The 21,280-nt window shown below is 37.1% G+C and overlaps 1 protein-coding gene across 1 annotated transcript in view; it reads left to right on the forward strand.

The window, feature by feature from the left end:
- eys (eyes shut homolog) overlaps window positions 1–21,280 on the forward strand; it is a 380,525-nt gene that overhangs the window by 171,570 nt on the left and 187,675 nt on the right. The window contains exons 27-31 of the mRNA XM_041251458.1: window positions 1,415–1,586; window positions 1,969–2,047; window positions 7,715–7,914; window positions 18,340–18,464; window positions 18,894–19,018. Coding sequence (XP_041107392.1) covers window positions 1,415–1,586; window positions 1,969–2,047; window positions 7,715–7,914; window positions 18,340–18,464; window positions 18,894–19,018 — 701 coding nt within the window. The remainder of the gene's footprint in view (window positions 1–1,414; window positions 1,587–1,968; window positions 2,048–7,714; window positions 7,915–18,339; window positions 18,465–18,893; window positions 19,019–21,280) is intronic.

Consider the following 21,280-nt stretch of genomic DNA (forward strand, 5'->3'; position numbering starts at 1 on the left):
GAGCATTTACAGTATAATCGTAAATCTCGAAAAACTACTCACTTCTAAATCTTTTGTAGTCATTTGTGTATTACTTTAGTATAAATCCATGTTAATTTGGATTCATGTGTTGTTTTTTTCTGACTTTATGTGAATGAAAAGACATACATTTGCCCATTTTCTCATTGGAAATAGTGATATTTTGAAATATCACTGTCCTTGTCACAAAAGCAAAGTTTGTGGGGAATAATAGCCATTTTCTATACTTTTGAGGCATAAGCAATTACGAAATAACACTTACTACCCAGGAACAAAAATTGTGTTACATAGTGTTCAAATAAAATTTAAAAAAATCCTAAAATCATTTAGTCTCAAATTAAAATAATCTTTTACTCACATTGTACACCAATGCGTACAGTCCAACAGCATGATTTATCTTGTGTTACCAGTAGGCTAAAGTAAAAAGAAAGTGTGCTGGGTATTCATTTGATTTTACTGCTGTATTTTACGCTGTAGAGGCCTACTGTACATATTTATATTTTTACATAATGTAATGTGTAGCCTACCCAAAACACATCAGTGCTATTTCAGCGCAGTGATTTATATTTAAAATACATTGAGAACTGTAAATGTATAATTTTATTGCTAAAATAACATACTGCGATTTTAATTTATACGATAAAGTATAGATATTTATATATATATATATATATATATATATATATATATATATATATATATATATATATATATATATATATATATATATATATAGTATTAGAAATAGGTAAAATGAAGACAGAACAGAATGCATTGTACAGATGATGTTTGCATTGAACAAAAACAATGTTAGTTTGATTCTTGCACCATTGCACGTACAGACGTTTTAAAAAATCAGTGTTGAAGTATTTTTATGGGTTTTTTAAATTTCTAAATGCCATGTGTTTAAAATTACCAAAATTATAGATTGAACAGCAAAAATGAGGTAATTGGCTTGCCAGAGTCTAAGAACCTTTAATTTCTAGGGGCTCGCAGCCACTGGCCTTAAAAAAAAAAAAAAAAAAAAAAAAAAAAAAGAACACGAAAGACACACTTCAGAGGACAGCGTGTGTTCGTCTTCGCTGCTCCCGAGTCAGTGCAGGGGTGGTAACGGTGAGCTGAGCCTAAATGCAATTGGATATTTCAATCGGGGTAAAAATTAATTGGTGTCTACTAAATTAAAAAAAAAATAAATAAATAAAATAAATAAACCTGTATTCAACAATTACATACAGTTTTAAAAAAAGAAAAACTGGAACATTATTCCTTTTGTTTTATTACATTACTGAATATACAATTATTGCAATGGTTAGTTTAAAATAACAAAATTAAGCAATGCCTGAAGTTATACTGTTAGTTATTATTATTTTTTTTAATATAAATTATGTTCCAACAGGGATCCGGTGTGAAATAAATATAAATGAATGTGCATCTGCGCCATGCCTTAACAAAGGAAGATGCATTGACAGTGTCAATTGTTATCAGTGTTTATGTGCCAGCGGCTTTATGGGATCAAATTGTGAAACAAACATTGATGAATGTGCATCAAACCCTTGTCTTCATGGGAGGTATGGGAACCTTTGTACTCCATAATATGTGAGGCGCTTAATATTTCAGAAAGGCTGATAAAATAATTTTAATTATGCTCCTCACCGGTGCAGTTAAAGATGACAGATGCTGCATGAGCAATGTAATATATTGATAGATTATCTAAGCTCTCCTGCTATTTTGTTCAGCAGCAAAAGGTAGTTTTCAATAAATGTGGACTAATTAGAGTTTAATATAGGTAATTACGGCACTTAAGCTGCTAAATAAGTGGTGTGCAGTAATAAAGTATTATTTTTTCTAATTACTGTAGAATGTGTTTTTTTTTTTTCCCATTAATATCTAATTGTATCTCAGTATCTAAAGCATTAATTAGTTTAACCATTTTAACTTTTTTACTTTCAGTTGCACTGATCAGGTTAATGGATACCTGTGTGACTGTGAACCAGGCTGGACTAGTTTAAGATGTGAAAACAATATTAATGTAAGTTGTTTTTATTACTTTGTATGTATGTATTTTTTATGTACAGTATATATGACTTAGCATGCCTTTAATGCTTTTATCTGTTTGTATCTCTTTGTAAAATGAACAAAGGATCCACTGGCAGCACACAGAAAGACAGAGAGCTACATATTGATTTACAAAATTGTGTTTGATGCTTTGGTTTTGTTCAATATGCCCATCCAAAGTTCTTATGATACTAAAGTCTTATACCTCATGACATTTATTTTAAAATTATTGATTGTCTTTGGACAAATGGCAGCAAAAAAGAAAACAAACCAAATGTGCAGCATGATGGTACTATACATGAGAATGTTGTTTTTCCCTATATAAATGTACTTATTCTGTATTTTGCTGGTGTACAAGGACTCCTAGGTGATGAGTTTATATCACATTGTGGTATATTGGTCTATCCAAATGTACTGATCCAAGTGAACAATGTGGGGGTTCTGGTTTAATACAAAAAGCATTGTATTCTGCTGTCATTAATGACAGTACATTGTCACAAAAGTTCTTCCCCTCATATTATTGTTATAACGGGATTTTTTCAGACATTGAAATTTTCAGAAGCTGAAAGAAATAATCTGAAATGCCTTTAGCTATAGACATAAGCTAAGCATTATTATCCCTTCTACATGACAGCAACCTTTTGACATGTCCTGTCACATACGTTAAAACCTGTCTTCACAAGAAGGGGTTTAGAGGGTATTACCATAGCCACTTTACAACATCAATCTATCCTTTTATTATTACTTGAAGATATCATTTAAAATCCATTTGACCTTTCAATCCCAACCTGAACTAATATGAAATAACCCATGGGGAAAGCTTTGATGTTTCTACCCAAAAAAATAAAAAAATAAAAAGTTTGCACAATGATTATTCTATATATTATTTAATGCTTAGGAATAGCGTTCTTAGTGAACAGTAATCTCTTTCTGATACAAAGTACTGTTATTCATTGACCAAAATTATGGATTTATTTAAATAAAACCTTAAATGTTTATTGATTATGCAGAGCTATGACATTGTCATAGCACATGTTAATTATATATATATATATATATATAGATATATATATATATAATATATAGATATATAATATATATATATATATATTATATTAGTATTTTTTATAGTATTTTTCCTTTGATTGCCAGTAGCTTGATATAAGTTATCAATATAGAGTATCAGATATTATCAGCTGGTTACTGGATTTTCATCTGAAGTGAATAACTTGGATTGCTTGTTTAACAACCACCAAAGTTAATCAGAACTGTGCCAGCTGAGTAGTTTTGTTTTTAAATTTTTTTATTAAGGGTACATTTTGTTCTCTGCATTTGATGTGTCTGTACAGCAAGTCAGAGTAATGGTACTTTGTTTTAAAAATTGAATTTTAACTGTTTTAAGGAATGCCTATTTTATAAATTGAGTAGAATGAACAAAATAAGCCTCTTAAAGGACAAGAGAGACGCATATTGTTAAACCTAAAAGGGTATTGCTCTTCAGTGTAAGCTGTCATACCTTGTGATTTTAGAGTCCGTAGCAGCTGTCAAATCAAAGGAGGCTGGACACACAGAGTAAGGTCTGCATAGAGACTATGCTGGGAAGGAAGATCGGTGAGCCTGTCACTGGATCTTCTGCTTTTGCCATTTGGACTTTTGATCTCTGTTACTGCTAGAGCCTACAACAGGCTCACTAATTTAAAAAGTATTGACCCCCTTCATTTTTTTCAATGCAAGAAATCTTGAATTAATGTTTGATATGATTACATCATAGAAAATATGAATATTTATGTAGAATTCTTGTCAACAATGTTGTTTTCAATTATGCTAATGTTTTGTAAATATGGATTTTCAATTATGAAGTAAAATACAAAATTGAAAAAAAAACTATTGAAAACAAATCGTAACATTTATTATATAATACCTATCTATTTATATATGTATTTTTTTTACTTTTTAACATTCATATTTCACATCATGATTTCAAATTTGGATAATAATAATAAACAGACATTTAAGATAAAATTAACCACCTGATCTGTAAATTGACTGATTTGTATCTTTATGAGTTGTACCGTATAGATTTGACAGTTCAGAGGATGTATGATGGTTCAGAACTGCCACTGAAGCAGCTTATAGGTCAGTGTGAATTGCCTATACCGCCACAAAACCATCATATTTTATGCCGTCTCTGAACCACCTTGCGACCACTGAACCGTCATAACTGCTTGTGTGAAAGGTAACACTGCCACTGAAGCACTATGGTGGCCGTGGATTAAAGTCAACATCACAAGTGACTGTATACCAGACCTGTTGGGTATTTTTGTCGTCGGTGTTACATGCTTTCATTTTTGACTGGAAGAAGTTAAGGAAGTGTTAATTGTGCACTTTTGGGGGCACATCCAGCTAATGTGACTGGGGGCAAGCAAAGCGAGCAACAGGCATAACAGGCTGTTAAAAAAATATATGATATAATATAACGTAAACAATATATATAAGCACCTTTGGCAGCAATTACAGCCGCAAGTCTTTTTGGGTAAGTCTCTACCAACTTTGCACACTGGCTTGGTGGAATTTGTGCCCATTCTTATTTTCAGATTTGCTCAAGCTCTCTCAAGTTTCTTGGAGATCGCTTATGGATAGCAGTTTTCAAGTCTTTCCACAGATTCTCAATAGGATTCAAGTCAGGACATTGACAGGTCCACTCAAGACTTTCACTTCCTTATTCTTAAGCCGCTCCAGTGTAGCTTTGGCCATGTGCTTTGGATTGTCCCGCTGAAAGGTGAATTTTTGCCCCAGTTTTGTTTTTAGCAGACTGAAACAGGTTTTTCTCTAGTATTTGCCTGTACTTTGCGCCATCCATTTTTCCTTTAAACCTAACAAGCTTTTCAGTCCCTGCTGAGGAGAAACATCCCCATAGCATGATGCTGCCACCACGATGCCTGTCAACTCAATATTTGGTGGAAGCATATTTGGCAGATTTGCTTAAGCTCTCTCAAGTTGCTTGGGGATCGCTTATGGACAGCAGTTTTCAAGTCTTTCCACAGATTTTCAATAGCATTCAAGTCAGGGTTTGACTGGGCCACTCAAGGACATTCACTTTCTTATTAAGCCAATCCAGTGTAGATTTAGCTTTTTGCTTTGGATCATTGTCCTGCTGAAAGGTGAATTTTTGTCCCAGTTTTAAGTCTTTAGCAGATTGAAACAGGTTTTCCTCTAGTATTTGCATGTACTTTGCTCCATCCATTTTTACTTCAATCCTAACAAGCTTTCCGGTCCCTACTGAGGAGAAGCATCCCCATAGCATGATGCTGCCACCACCATGCTTGATTGTAGGGATGGTGTTGACTGGGAGATGTGCTGTGTTGGGTCTGTGCCAAACGTAACGCTTGACATTTAGACCAAAAAGTTCCAAACACCTTTTGCCACATTTTTGCAGGATCACTCAGGTGCTTTGTTGCAAACTCCATGTGGGCTTTGAGATGGCTGATTTTTAGTAATGGTTTCCTTCTTGCCACCCTGCCATACAGGCTACTTTTGTGAAGTGTTCTGGATGTTGTTGACTGATGCACATTTTCTCCCATCTTAGTCATTGATCTCTGTAGCTCTTTCAAAGTTGCCTTTCATCCTTCACCAGTCTCCTCCTTGCCCGGCTGCTCAGTTTGGAGAGACGGTCTGAGTGGTACAATGCACCTTCCATTTCTTGATGATTGAGTAGACTGTGCTCACAGGGATATTCAGAGACTTTGATATTTTTTTGTACCCTTCTCCTGATCTGTGCTTTTCAATGACTTTATCCGTGACTTGCTTTGAAAACTCCTTGGTCTTCACGGTTGAGTCTTTGCTTGAAATTCACTACCTGACCAAGAAACCTCAGAGACAGGTGTTTTTATTTTGCAATCATGAGAACCACTAATATTGCACACATACAGAGAAAATTCAACTAATTGTGTGGCTCGTTAAGGTAATTTTCTGAATTAATTTAGGTTTGCCACAGCAAAGGGTTTGAATACTTATGCAGTCGTGACTTTTCCGTTTTTATTTCATATTAATTATCTTTATTTTTGTTTTTGCTTTGAGTAGGTTGTGTATATAACAATTCCTACTTCAAAGTGTCATGACTGCAAGCCTTAAACCAACAAAATGTGAAAACTGTGAGAGGGTCTGAATACTTTTGCAAGACACTGTGTGTGTGTGTGTGTGTGTGTGTGTGTGTGTGTGTGTGTATATATATATATATATATATATATATATATATATATATATATATATATATATATATATATATATATATAATCACATCAAAGGATATGTTCATTTTAAACATGCCACTGATAAAGGGTTAAGTACTAACCCAAATTACTATAAGGATTGGTGTTGTACTAATGTTATCCTGTTTTAACTGGACTGTAATTAGGCCAGAAGATATATTTTGATCAAAAAGGGAAAATAATAGAGGCTGAACTTTTGAATGTGGCTTACAATAGGCTTTTACGTGATGTAGCAGGGCAGAAGAAACCTGCGTGTAGGAATGTAGCAGGGCGAGAGCCCTGCATTTATTCATTATATGTTGTAATTTTATAGTTATGCGGGAGGGGTGTTATGGATGGATGCCTAAAAACAACATGTCTCAGAAGCCCCTAGGGCTGAAGGAGAAACACCTGGGTGCATGTGAGGGCATTGTAAATTTAATTATTGGCTGGTGGTTTGTAATTATTGGCTTGTGCACTTTGTTTTGTTGATTTGTTTTGTGTTGGGGGTGGGTGTTTTAAAGGAGAAAGAACAAGAGAGAAACTGAGCGCTTGCAAAGACCAGCACAGTGTCAGCTTTCTAGTCTGTTGACGTCCCCCCAAGCCATCCTGCCACACTTATATATATATATATATATAGTGTCTTGCAAAAGTATTCAGACCCTCACACAGTTTTCACATTTTGTTGCTTTAAAGCTTGCAGTCATGACACTTTGAAATAGGAATTAATATGTGTTAAACATGTTTGTGTTTTTGTAGGATTCTTACACATTATTAAATACAACAATTTGTATTTGCAGAAAATATCCCCTTATAAAATATGGCATTGTGTGATGCCACACACAAACAAACCCAAGGGTGCAATTAAAGCATCACAAGATATCTGTACTAGCATCTGAGTAGCATTAATATTGAAAATGAGGCCTTAGTCTTATAGAATCCTTGTTACATAATTCCTGATTGATTTAGACTGCAGCTACAACCAGGCCCCAGAGAAGAAACATTTGACTTCTAAGAGGATTCCCTGCAACTTTATGTGGGATGATAATTAATTTAGTTTGTGTTATGCATGCTAATGAATCATTCTATAGGAGACCCAGTTGAGAGTACATTCATGTTTATTTCCTTTAGTACTCTAACATTTGAATATTTGAATAGAAAGATCCCTTATGGAAAAAATAAATAAATACAGAAATGACTAACAAACAGCTCTGCACAAAACAGTATTAGCAAATAACATATATTTATTACAATACTTTTATGTATTTTAAGGTGCAATGGGACATTTAGAAGCATGTGCTTCTACAAGAAAAACAACAGTAATGTTTGTATTTTTTTTTTTTTTTTTTAACTGAACCATGCCTCATCTTTCATGTATTTATTTTCTTTGCTAGGAATGTCAGTCCAGTCCATGCTTAAACCAAGGATTGTGTTACGATCTGGTCAACAAATATGCATGTTTTTGTCCTGATGGGTACAAGGGGAAACGTTGTGAAATAGACATTGACATTTGCAATGAGAGTGCACAGAATTTCACCCTGTGTTTCAATGGAGGAACTTGTGTGGATGGCCCTGCCATGACCTTCAGTTGCAGGTTAGTGTTTATGTCTTTGTACACTTTTTGTGCTTAAAAAGTTTAAAAAGTCTGTTGCAATCATAATTTTAAGTTTCCTGATTCCAATGATTTTGTGATGTTTGTCCTAGCCATCTTAAAAATAAAAGTTTACATATGAATAATTATTCAAAGGACATATAGCTAAATATATAATAATAGTACATCTGTCCTATTATGCATTATCATATGTGCTAATCATGGATACTAAAATCAACTAGACCTTTTTCAGGACATAGGCTGATAATATGTATATGAGTCAAAATCACAGAACCACCTCTGAACCACCTCCTACAGTAAGCTTGTATACTGTACCTGCAAATAGATCAAATACTTTCAACAGTCATCTATGATGAATTATTCTATAAAAAAGGTATTCAATTATTGAATTAAAAACAGACTGCTGTGCTTTTTTTCTTAAAAAAAACAAAAACAATTAACTTTAAAGTAGAGTTATTCTGTACATTAAAAAATAACTTTTAATCTAAGCAGACACTAAACATGAATGTATCTTTAGCACTGTTTGTGTTTTAGTATCACTTTATCATTGGTAACAGATTCAATGACATCCAAGTGCCAACATAAATGGTAAACTGCATTATAGTAATCTTGTTAAGATGGAGTGAGGGCTGTTTAATTGCCTCATTATACGGTTTACCTTCCCTCTAGAGAGCTTATGTTTATGCAGAAAAAAAAACAAAAAAACATCTGGCTTTCACTTCTAAGTTTATCAGGTTTGAGCCCTAAACAATTAGAAACAAGAAATTCAATTTATGGATTATTAATGAGCAACTCCAGGTAGGATTCAGGTTGTTGTTGTTGTTGTTTTGCACCTGGATATTTTCCAGTTTTGCTGATTTGATACTGAATTTTGAATGTAGTAAATATAACAAGTTGTTAGGCCTTTGTTGGCTTCCTGGAGGTACTATTTTGTTTTAATGTTTTAACCCTTTGTGTAGTACGAACGTACTGGTACGTCATTGAATTAATGCTCCCCAGGGAGTATGAACGTACCAGTACGTTCTGCACGTTTTGAGCTTTGAACTTGAATTACTGAGTCTACAAAACTGTTGACAATCTGATTTAGCAACTCTAGGTGTCTGTAACACCTTGTAGTGGTCTCCTCCTCCATCTGCCAGATATTTATGGAATTATACACAACAAGCCCAGTCACAAAATGTCAACAATGTCTGAAAAACAACGAGAAATGCTCTGTGGGAAAGTACTAGAAATTATATTCGGTTCCGATTCCTATTTAAATTATTCTACTGAATCATGTGTTAGTGAAAATATCAGTGAAGAATATTTACCTTCAACATCAAGTGGCCCAAGCTCAGACAACGTGACAAGGATCACTGACCTACGTTTCCTCACTGCCTTCACCATCACCACATGTTTACCCGGATGTGACCTCTCTCTCTCTCCCTCTCCTCTCTCTCTCTCTCTCTCTAGTTTTTTTTTTTTGGGGGGGACGTGTTGTTGCTCCTGATCGTTGTTTATTGAGTACCTGTTATTTTTTGTCAAAACCTTTCGCTATGACAAAATAACGATTAATATGTATTTGTTTTGTTTATTTACTGTAAGTTGTTTTGTTTATTCGATGTACTGTAAATATGAAAACTTATGAAAAATAAAAAAAAAAACTCACTCCAGTGGGCCCATCAAAACATTCTAAAACTCACTACTCAAAGGGATAACAGGTACAATAAATAACTTTTTTTTCATTTGACAGCCTTCTATCACCATTATTATTTCTGTATAATTTCCCTAAGTAAGAGGTAATCCAGTTGCCATCACTTAGAACGGGCACGTTTTATATTAACGCGATTCACCCGCAGCAAGTGATGGACGGTATAAACTCCCAACAATAACCTGACATTCAAAATGTCCCCCAATACAGTAATCAAAGCAAACAAGCATGTATGTGGTTAAAAATCTTCATTAAGACATTAATTACAGTAACAAAAAATATGTATTAGAACCTATGAATGTATGTGGGGTAAAGTGGTTTGCAGAGCGTATGTATAGAGGTGATGAAATGCTCAAGAGAATGACAACAACAGTGTTACTGGTGAAATGGTTTATTTTGTAATCCAAAGTCACTTGACAACAATAAATAATAAAGTTAACTGGCAATACACAACAATGCGTATTGCTCATTGAAACCATGGGGTTCAGTCCCGAAATAATAAACACAGTCTTTAATACAGACACAATATACAAACATGGTCACAAGTCCAAAGTGAGTGCTGTATTGCTTGTGTTGCAAATACAATTAATCATGAAACAAGTGCAGTGATGTCCAGGTTTGGCTGGCCTGTAACGACAGCTCTGGTTCGTGTTAGCCATCTAATAACACCATACAAGTATATAATTAGACAGGACAGAACAAACAAAACACTCATGACATATAGCACGGTTCTCCTTCTGGGTTAGCATTAACCATAGCAAAGGAACAGATCACCTCACTACATCCTCTTAAGTACCGTCAATAATGCCCCCTTGGTAAACGATTGCAATCGCTCCTCCAATACGTGGCTGCCACATCGCTTCACTTCTGGGTTGATGGCTTGGTATACCATAGCTCCACCCCCTTTCTAGATGGCCGACTTCAGCCTAACTCTGGGAATTATTTGTCTGGCCACCCAGTCCAGTGCACTCTGTTCTCTTTACACAGCACCCTCACAGGTCGGGAGGGAGATTTATCACCAAGAATCATTCTGTCTCTCACATATCCCATCACTCAGAGTGGAGCTGAAGGAACACTCGTCTGAATCTACATTTACCATTACTCCCCTCTCCCATGAAAAATAATAAGCATTTTGGTGTTATTTCCCTTCACGGTGGTACCCTTAGAGACTGAAGGATGGCTGTAACCCTAGACAAATGCTTTCACCTGGTGGAGCTGTAACTAACCACATCGTCAATATACACTGTCGCATACTCACAATGTAGACACAAGACCTGGTCCATCAGTCTCTGAAAGGCAGAGGGTGCACCATGTAGCCCAAATGACATGATTATGAAATGGAACAACCCTTCAGAAGTTGAAAATGTGGTTTTCTCTCTTGAATTGTGGGTTAAGGAGATCTGCCAGTATCCCTTCATCGGGTCCAGAGTAGAGATACACCTAAGCATTCCCAGTCTGTCGAGAAGCTTGTTGACCCGAGGTATGGGGTAAGTGTCAAACTTGGCAATAATATTTACCTTACGGAAAACAACGCAGAAGTGATTGGTGCCAGCCTTTTTGGTGACTTTCAAAATCGGGCTGCACCATTCGCTCCTGGAAAGCTCAATCACCCCAAGTTTGAGCATTGCCCTACCTGTTTGCTAACACGACTTTGTCGACTATCTGGGATCCGGTAAGGTCTCTCTCATATTGTTACACCTGGAGGAAAGACATTGGCATATTCAACAAGGTTATTTCTATTGGGCAAGCCAGAAAAAAACATAATTGAACTCCTCAATTAACCTCCACAGCTCTCGTTGCTTATCAGGAAGTAACTGTTCTCCCCAAATGTCTTTAGTTCAAGGGGTCTCTAGACATGGGTCTAAATCATCCTCTACTTTGCATTGGTCTATAAATAAGGCCTCCCTTACCTGCCAGGGCTTTAATAAATTTACAAAATACATTTCCCTTGCATGATGGCCACCAGACTGTTTAATTTCATAATTCACCTATACTGCCATTTAGCACATAGTTTTGATTCCAATGAGGTAAGAAGGAGGATTGTTTTGTCTCCTGGTCAAAAGGTCCGAATTTGTACGTTTTTATTGTAATGCTGCTGTTACCGGTGCTGAGCCAATTTGAGATTGTCCTCGGCCAAATGACTGACCAAATCCAGGTGATCTCTCAGTAGGAGCATATTTTCAACTACATTTTTGGACTAGCCTTTGTACTCTTCCCAACCCTCTCTCAACAGATTGAGGATGCTGTACAAGAGCTCATAGGGGGAGAACCCTGTTGAACTCTGTGGCACCTCTAGTAGGGGGGAAATGATGTCCAGTGTTTTTTTTTTTTTTCTCTTGGGTCACAAATTGTCTCGGTATCTGCTTTATTGTCTGGCTGAAGCGTTCCACCAAACCATCTGTCTGTGGATGATAAACAGATGTCCTGATGGGAAGTATTTTTAAGATTTTGTAAACTTGCTATAACATGTTAGACAGAAAGTTCGTTCCATGATCAGTCAAATTTTCCTTGGGGATCCCTGCTCTAGCCATAAGCTGCACTAGTTCTTTGGCTATTGCAGCTACACTAGTTCTTTGGTTATTGCAGCTGCACTAGTGGACCTCAATGGAACTGCTTCCAGGTATCGCGCTGCATAATCTACCACTACTAATATATGCGTACACAGGGAATCAGAAGGTAGCAAAGGGCCCACTATGTCCATTGCAGTGTGTTCAAAGGGGGTGGAAATAATCAGCAGTGGGACAAAAGGGGCGAAGCCCTACCAAATAAAACCGAGTCAATATCCATTCCCTTGTTGTATCAGCTCTGAGGTGCCCCGCAAAAACGATATCATGCACCAGCCTGATGACCTTGAGCCAACAAGACGGGGGAACCATCAATTGTGTTACAGGCTATCCTGTGCCTGTGGCAAGGTTTACGCTAAATAATAGTCTCCCCTTAATAATGAAGTGCGGAAATACTAGCGCCCCAGCACCTTAAACATTGTTACCTTCAATAGACCGGACCTGTCCCCATGTGTGCACTAGTGAGAGGTAGTTGCCTTGGCCCTACATTTTGTCCGGCGTTGAGTGCTATGTGTCCAGTATATTGAGAGGCACTGGAGTAGCCTCTGTCCTCAATGGCCCAGTAACCTCGCCCTCTCAGTCACACTGCGTTCTGACTCCCTTTGACTGCCGTTTTTTTGACTCTCAGAGCATTCTCCCACCTGACCTCAGTCTCATCTCATTAATGCTCTCTCCCTTTTTCCTATCCGTCTCTCTTTGTTAGTTTTTCTTGGATGAAAAAGGGGGGAAACATTTCAACTTCAAAGGGAAAAACATCACCAATCAGTTCCCTTTTTTGCTTTTCTGCCATGTTCACGTGTGCGGTCGAGACTGCCATTAATTTGACCAATTCTTTATAGTTTGTCCAGGCTCTGCCCAGAATTACTGGGTGTGGTAGCCTTTCCGCCACCCCAACTACTATGTGACGTTTTATCGGTCCTACCGATAGATATACTTTTACGGTGGGGTATGTCACCATGTCTTCACGGTCTTCCTCATCCTGCTTGAGCTCTGTCTCTCCTCCCCCTCAAGAGCATCCTGGTAGCCTAACAGTTGCATCTGCTGCGGTCCCTCTCCACAAACCACAGGCCCTCACTCTAACAGCTGGATGAGCTGTCCCTGGTGACCAAAAACCTTCTCTGTGTGTCCATACTCAACTGACAAGCTGTAGGCAGAAACCTGACTGCGCTGGTAGCTGCCTGCAGGCAGCTTTGGCTTTCCCAAGCACTGCTGTTGAACTCTCTAGTCTCCCCTGGGCATATGTGCTACAGCGCTCTCAAATCGCCCGGGAATCTGCTAAGGAGCTGGTTCACCTGCTTCCCAAGTGACCACCTCCGGTATGTAAACCAGCAGTAAGATGGTGTCCTAGGGCCAAGCATCCCCAAAAACCGGCACAGCCGGCTGCGCCCACTGCCAGAGGCAATGCTGTCTTTATATCGGTTTTGCAGCCCTATATAAAGACAGAAGGCGCAGGATAAGCCACAGGCAAAACAACAACCCTAGGAGTTTGCTGTCACAGGCTCAGGGCCCCTTCTCAGGGAGCAATCTAGACTGTTGGCATCAGTTCACAACAGGCATCTGGGTGTTTACTACTGTTCAGACCAGCTACTCACTACAATTCAAACATGGTCCCCCTCCCTTTTGGGGCTTGACTACAACATTAGTCACAAACTTACAAGATGCTGCTGTGGTGTCCTCAGGAGGTAACAGTGGTGCTGTAAACATGCGAAGTGGGATAATAGACTGATTCTCGACCTCAGACAGGTCAACCTTTATCTGAGCTGAAGACGGTTCAATATGCTGACAGTTGTTGCAGTCCATCAGGCCAGCCTCAAAGACGTCTATTTCCATATCCCCATAAAGCCAGTGCACAGGAAGTACCTGCGGTTCGCCTTCTGTTTCTTGTCATTTGGCCTCTCTCTAGCTTCACGTGCCTTATCAAAGTGCATGGAAGCTATTTTGGCCCCATTGAGACTCAGCCTAATTGTGCCTCGACTCTCTAGCTCAGGTAGAGGCCCACACGAAACTTGTCACCAGCCACAGTTGAGCCTATAGAATGCTAGGGCAGCATCCACACATTCCCAGCACGGGTACAAGTGGAGCGTCTTTCAGATGTGGTGCTTGCCTTGTGGGTTCAACTCCATGATGGGGGGGGGGGGGGGGATTTTGAGAAGGGTTTGGTGGCCCCTGTTCCCCGACCACTAGTGACTGGCTTGTACTTTTTGCATATGAACCGTTTCAACTCCTTTGATGCACATGAACCACAGACCACTTTCTTGCACTGAATGCATGTGTTAGTTCCCAATGCTACAAACCAGATCACTACAGGAAATATCAGCATCATCTGAATCACATTCTGGGGTGTTTTTCAGCTTTTCCAAAACTTGTGTTGCAATAAGAATATTTCTAGCTGCCATCATCTGTGTTAAAAAAACAAACAAACAAAGGTATTCAAAGGCAAATGCAATTTTCAAATACCATTCAAAGGATACAATTATCAATGAGTCACATGATCAAAGAATCCCTCTCTTCAAAAACAAAATGTTTTTGCAACATTCCCAAATTAGAGCCCCTTTAAACACAGAAACATCCATCCACCATATTTAACTAAACATTGTTTACTGAAGTGGTGGCTTCTACTACATTGTGCTGTTGTTGATACATGATACCCAAGTAAAAATTAACTGAGGCAGCAACAGATCTTGTGCAAATGCTCCGTATTTTAAGTAAGAGAATTTAAGAGATCCAGATAGTCTGACTTTGAACTTATTAGGCTACTGCTCAAAAATTTACTTTTTCATTTAGTACATTTTTATCAGTAGTAACAGAGGAAATTGAAGTTAAAATTGGACTATAATATATTGCCCATTGCTATACTGCGGATTGAGATATTGATATATTGAGATATATTGAGTTGGCTCCCCATTTTTACTATCTAACTGCATATGTCTTAGTACATAGGCACTTAGAATTACTGTTCATTTTCTTTTATACTGCACATCACACATAACAATATACAAAACAATTAAAAACAAAGCAATAATATCGTATTGTTATCATATACACACGTATTGCACAATAACAAAGCATATTAAATACCTACTTGCTGAAGCGACTTTTATTTTGGCCAATGTGGTGTTCACATGTGGCAGCAATGCACTAGCAAACGTCATAAGGCAGTGATGTCAGCTCCATAGCAACAAGCCTCTATGTTTGGAATGGATTATTTCAATGCAGCGGATTTTTAAGCATTTGAGAAAGGAGAGGAAGACTCAAGATGATGAGAAGCAATTACCCTCTGCCGTACGAATTAAAATGGTGTGCTGCTTTTTATAAGAAAAATGCAGGTTGCGTAAAGGATTTATACTGGACCCTGATGCCCCCGATAAAATGAGAGAGTGGTTGTACAGTGTTTGTTATTTACCTATTTGTTTTTCTATGGATCTCTCGCTATATCGCAGCCCTCAATATATAGCAGATTTATACTGGACCCCGACACCCGCGATATATCAAGTGTGTGTGTGTGTATATATATATATATATATATATATATATATATATATATATATATATATATATATATATATATATATATATATGCTATCTTGTTTTATTTTTAACTTTGTACAGCGCTCTGGGGTGCCATGGCATGAAGGATGCAATATATAAATACATTTGTATTGTATTATATGTAAAAATCAACTAAACCGAATTAATATTTTTAAAGTTATCAGCTGTCTGTAAAAATGCAATAGGCCAGCATTTTTATTGGTATATGTATAATTATCCTGAATTTGATGGAATTAACTGTCTGCTTGAGCTCGCCTTGCTGTCAGCTTCATATATGTGTGCTGATAAAAGAAGATATCCGGTAGATTGATTTTCTTTCTTTTTTTCTTACATTTTAATTTTGGCAGTAGAATTTTCTGTCCCTGTTAAGCTAGAGATTTAATGCCAAGATAATAGATGTCTGGTTCCAGGGTAAGTTTAAAGGAAAAAGTTGGCTCTCAAAAGTACTCCTTGGTGAATAAAACTAAACTGTTTGCTATATGAATCCCAGGGTGACACTATATTTTACTCATTCAATCACACTTAGCCCATGACTTCCTATGGCTTGTTAATAATATATAGCTCTACGTGTATACATTTGCAGGTCTGTAAAAACTAGACTGATAACTAGATTTATTCAGTTGAGAAAATGCCGATTTGACTAGGAAACAGTTTTTATATAGATAATGGTGCCCTTAAGTATCTTCTGTGTTCAAAAGGCACTGCCGTTATTAATTGTAAACATCAATGGGTACAGTGATATGCTCTCATCTGGTAATGCATTGGTTTTAAAAAACAATACTCTAAGAAAAATGTAAAAAGTAAAGAAAACGCTATGTGTCTTTGGTGATCACATACAACATGTTTCACAATAAATCTCTCGAAGGCAGATATATACACACACACACACACACACACACACACACACACACACACACAGTGCCGAGAAAAAGTTTGTGAACCCCAATGATAATTATGGAAATTCCATAGTTTTACCATGATAGCCTTCTTGAATCAAAACCGGTCTTTTCTTAAATATCTGTGGATAAATAAATGTTGAAAAAGTATTTATCTATTATTAGGACTTAAATTAAGATCTAAGAACATTTTCGGTTTGAAATATGTGCAAATCCTAAGGGGTTCACAAACCTTTTCTCAGCACTATTCAGTCTTGAATCTTAATTGTACATCTCAGCCATAGAAAACATTTCTGTGTTATATTTCATAAATACTTTACATCCCCTTCATTGATTTTTTGAAGGCGAAGAATGCGTTCAGGAGCTGAAACAGAACTGGAATGCAGTACGAGCTAGTGTCTTTGTTTATTCCCAATTCATATCCCCTAATTGTGGACTGCAGTTTACTTTAGAGTAAAAAGCTTGATGACACTTTATTTTTCACAAATAGCTGACTAACTTTTCTCTTCTCTTCTCTCCAGGAGCATTTTCTGTAGGCAGTGTTTCAACAGGCACTTTAATGTTGTTCTTTTTGTGTTTTTTTCACTCTTTTTAGCAGCAACTGTTAAAAAAAATACAATGGGCTTCACAAATCATTGCAAATGCTGTGTTTGCTCTAATTTATTAATTTTTTTAACAAGAAACATCTAAGATGTATGTAGGTAGGAGCTCTTAAATAACCTTTCTAATACAGTGTTCCCTCGCTATAAGGCTCTCGGTTGTAACACGCCTCTGATATAACGCTCCTACAGCATGTTCCCCAATTCCCTATACTAGTGATTCATGCAATATTTCTACAGTTAATACAGTACCGGTGTTGTTCAAACTGTAAACAACTTCTCAATCTAACTTCTGTTTCTGCCTCTCCCTTTTGATACAGTATCTGAACTGAAGAAAAGCTGCAGTTAATGTAACACAGACATCTTATTCAGCATTTGTTTTATAACTAAATAAACAAGATGCATCAGCTTTAGCCCTGCCTGCTCCAAAAGTTGAATCTGGAGCGAGCCCATTCTCTCTTCCCCTCTACTGATCTGCTCTCCTTCTTGCAATATAGCATTGATTATATGGTGCTTTATGCATGGTTAATTCACAGAAAGTTACATTTTTGCTTCACTAAATGTGCATTCTAGAGTGTTTTAGTCAGGTGTGTGTTGTTATGTGTCCCGTGGTGCACCTCACCCCCCCCCCCAATGTATAATGATCTTTGGTTATAACACTCACATTGTGTCCCCCCTGAGACCCGTGTTATAGCAAGGGAGCACTGTATATTTATTGAAAGCTTGTAACATCACTGTTTTATTGTTGTTGTAACTGCATTCTGTATAAAGAATGTAATTATCATAAACCTTTTAAATAAACTGTAGTGGTGACAATGCTTCTGAGCTTTTTTTGTACAAAAAAACATTTCCATATTTATTATAAAAAGAAGAGTTTGGTATAATTCAAGAACATATCCTTTCCACCCCCACTCTCAGAAACATCAGATTCTCTTTCTCTTGATTGCAACTATGAGATCACAATGTTTCCTCTGAATGTCTGTGATTGTATGAATGACTTAATGTATTCTCTGAATAAAACACAGCAATAAACGAGTACAAATAGTTGGAATATAGGTGTTTTTGCTATTTATTTATTTGTTTTTGGTTTTGTATTTTGCTTTTCCTAGATGTCCCAATGGGTTTTCTGGTGACTTTTGTGAAGAAGAGATTAATGAATGCTACTCGGGGCCATGTCTTCATGGTGCCATCTGCCAAGACGTTGTAAATGGGTATCAATGCCACTGTAGACCAGGTAACTTGGATCAGTATTGCAACGTTTATCACGTCTTTTTTGTTATTTGGTACTTAGCTGTTGTAATGGCAGAGGCATTTGGCATAATTGAAATGTAATTCTTGACAGAGATGATCATATCAAATTGATTTGGTTAACATCAGCCTGAAGGTGGTGTTTCTAACACTGGGATCATACTCACTTAATAATCTACTTTTATTTTTTTATTTGTTTGTGATTTTGTCAAGATATTATTATTTTTTTTTATATATATATATTTTCAGATATTCAGAAAGCAGAACAAAATAGACACAGCAATCTCTAGCTGATATTTTATTATGCCTTTATTTTCACAGTAGAGCACCTAAATTCTAAATAATTATATTCATATTCACTTCAGAGGATCTGTATTTCTTCACTGCAGTGCTATATCTGCTTTGTTACTGGCAGGTTGGACGGGGATCCACTGTGAATATGACATTAACGAGTGCAAGTCAGAGCCATGCTTCCATGGGATATGTATCGAAAAGGATCCTGGCCAGGGATACACCTGTTTTTGCCGTCCTGGATTTGTGGTGAGAGGTGTTTCTTTTTTAAACTGGCTGCAAGATTAAGTAAATGCTGAATACAATATGTTCAGCATGTTTTTTTTATCTTGCAAATCACATAGCTCTCAGAAAGATAGGACAGAGGTGCCTCAGTAACTTCTATTGCAGTATTGTAACAGATGGAACCTTCCAGATAATCATTCAGGCCTGTACACCCACCATTAATTTATACTCAGATTTGAATTTTAATGGCTTCTTTAGAACCTCTGGTCTCTATGAATATATTCAGTGAGTGACAATGTTTATGAAAAATAATGCTTTTAGCGTTATTCTTTTTCCTCAACATATAAACAGCTTACTGCCTCAGTGTTTTCTCATGAAGCTGATACTAGATTGGTAGAATATATTATATTCTATATTATTTTGAAAAATTACCAAAGATTATTAAAGAATATAATTATATTCATTCCATGTATTGCACTTATAGCAGCAGCTGCAAATTCTTTTTTTATTATTCCTACTGACTGGCTGATTATTGTAATGAGACTCAATTGAAGCTATTCTCAGGCAATGCTACATTTCTTGTGTCACATAAAGATCAACATATTATTTCATACAAATGGTGTGGAAAACCACCTGGAATATCGGATAAAAAATCAATTGTACATAATCGTATGTAATAAATATCGTACAAGAAATTCTGTGTTAAGGACTTCAGTATTAGGGCCACAGTTGTTGGCCCCTTAAGTAGTGAGGTCTCATTATATTGGCATAACATAGAAAATAAGACAAGAGTTCAAAGGTGGACCAGTACTAATGCCAATAAAGCTAATAAGGTAAGAAACTGCATTTTAAAGTATTGGTTAGCACCAATTTAAATGACTGTAATCTTTCAGGCTGGGTGAAACATAGAATAGGTGCTTCTTCTTTTAGGGGCATGGGTGTAAGAGATAAGCTTTGGAAATGGCAACCTTCTGGAAAGGCTGAAGGAGTTAGGAACGGATATGATCTACTGTATTATACAAACTGGAACCTTCTCTGCCCTGCATGCCAAATAAAAGATGAAAAGCTGCTGCATTTGTGCAAGTTGGTGGTGTTTTTTTTTTTTTTTTTTTTTTTAACAAATCACATGTCTAGTCCCCTAGATGTCCTGCTATCCAATCAAAACCTGCACCTCCATGTTACAAAGCCTTTCCTGCTGCATGTATCAAGAGGAGATTTAGTACACTATATTCACATCATTCATTCATACATACATGCAGTGCCTATAGAAAGTCTACATCCCCTTTCAAAATTTTCACTTTGTGTTGTATTATAGCCTGGAATTAAAATGCATTATTATTATTATTTTTTTTTTTTTCATTTATCTATACATCCTACCACACAACTTCCAAGTGGAAAAAATATTCTAGAAATGTGTAGAAAATTAATTAAAAATAAAAACTGAAATAGCTTGGTTGGATAAGTGTCCACCCCCCTTGTAATAGCAATCCTAATTTAGCTCAGGTGTAACCAATCGCCTTCAAAATCACACACCAAGTTAAGTGACTTCCACCTGTGTTAAATTATAGTGATTCGCAGGATAAATTCAGCAGTTCCTGTAGGTTCCCTCTGCTGGGTAGTGCATTTCAAAGCAAAGATTCAACCATGAGCACCAAGGCGCTTTCAAAAGAACTCCGGGACAAAGTTGTTGAAAGGGAGAGATCAGGGGATGGGTATAAAAAATATCAAAAGCCTTGAATATCCCTTGGAGCACGGTCAAGAAGATTATTAAGAAGTGGCAGTTGTATGGCACCACCAAGACCCTGCCTAGATCAGACCGTCCCTGCAAACTGGATGACTGAGCAAGAAGGAGGCTAAACAAAGAGGCTACCAAGAGGCCAATGGCAACTTTGCAAGAGCTACAGGCTTTTATGGCCAAGACTGGTCAAAGTGTGCATACGACAACAATATCCCAAGCACTCCACAAATCTGGCCTGTATGGTAGGGTGGCAAGAAGGAAGCCATTACTCAAGAAAGCCCACCTTGAGTCCTATTTGAAGTATGCAAAAAACACTAAGGAGATTCTGCAGACATGTGGCAAAAAGTTTTGTAGTCTGACGAAACTAAAATTGAATTTTTTGACATAAATGCAAAGCGTTATGTTTGGCGCAAACCCAACACAGCGCGTCACCCAAAGAACACCATCCCTACTGTGAAGCATGGTGGTGGCAGCATCATGTTATGGGGATGTTTCTGATCAGCAGGGACTGGGGCACTTGTCAGGATAGAAGGGAAAATGAATAGCGC

Source organism: Polyodon spathula, chromosome 5 (assembly GCF_017654505.1).
Source record: "Polyodon spathula isolate WHYD16114869_AA chromosome 5, ASM1765450v1, whole genome shotgun sequence".
Classification (NCBI taxonomy): Eukaryota; Metazoa; Chordata; class Actinopteri; order Acipenseriformes; family Polyodontidae; genus Polyodon; species Polyodon spathula.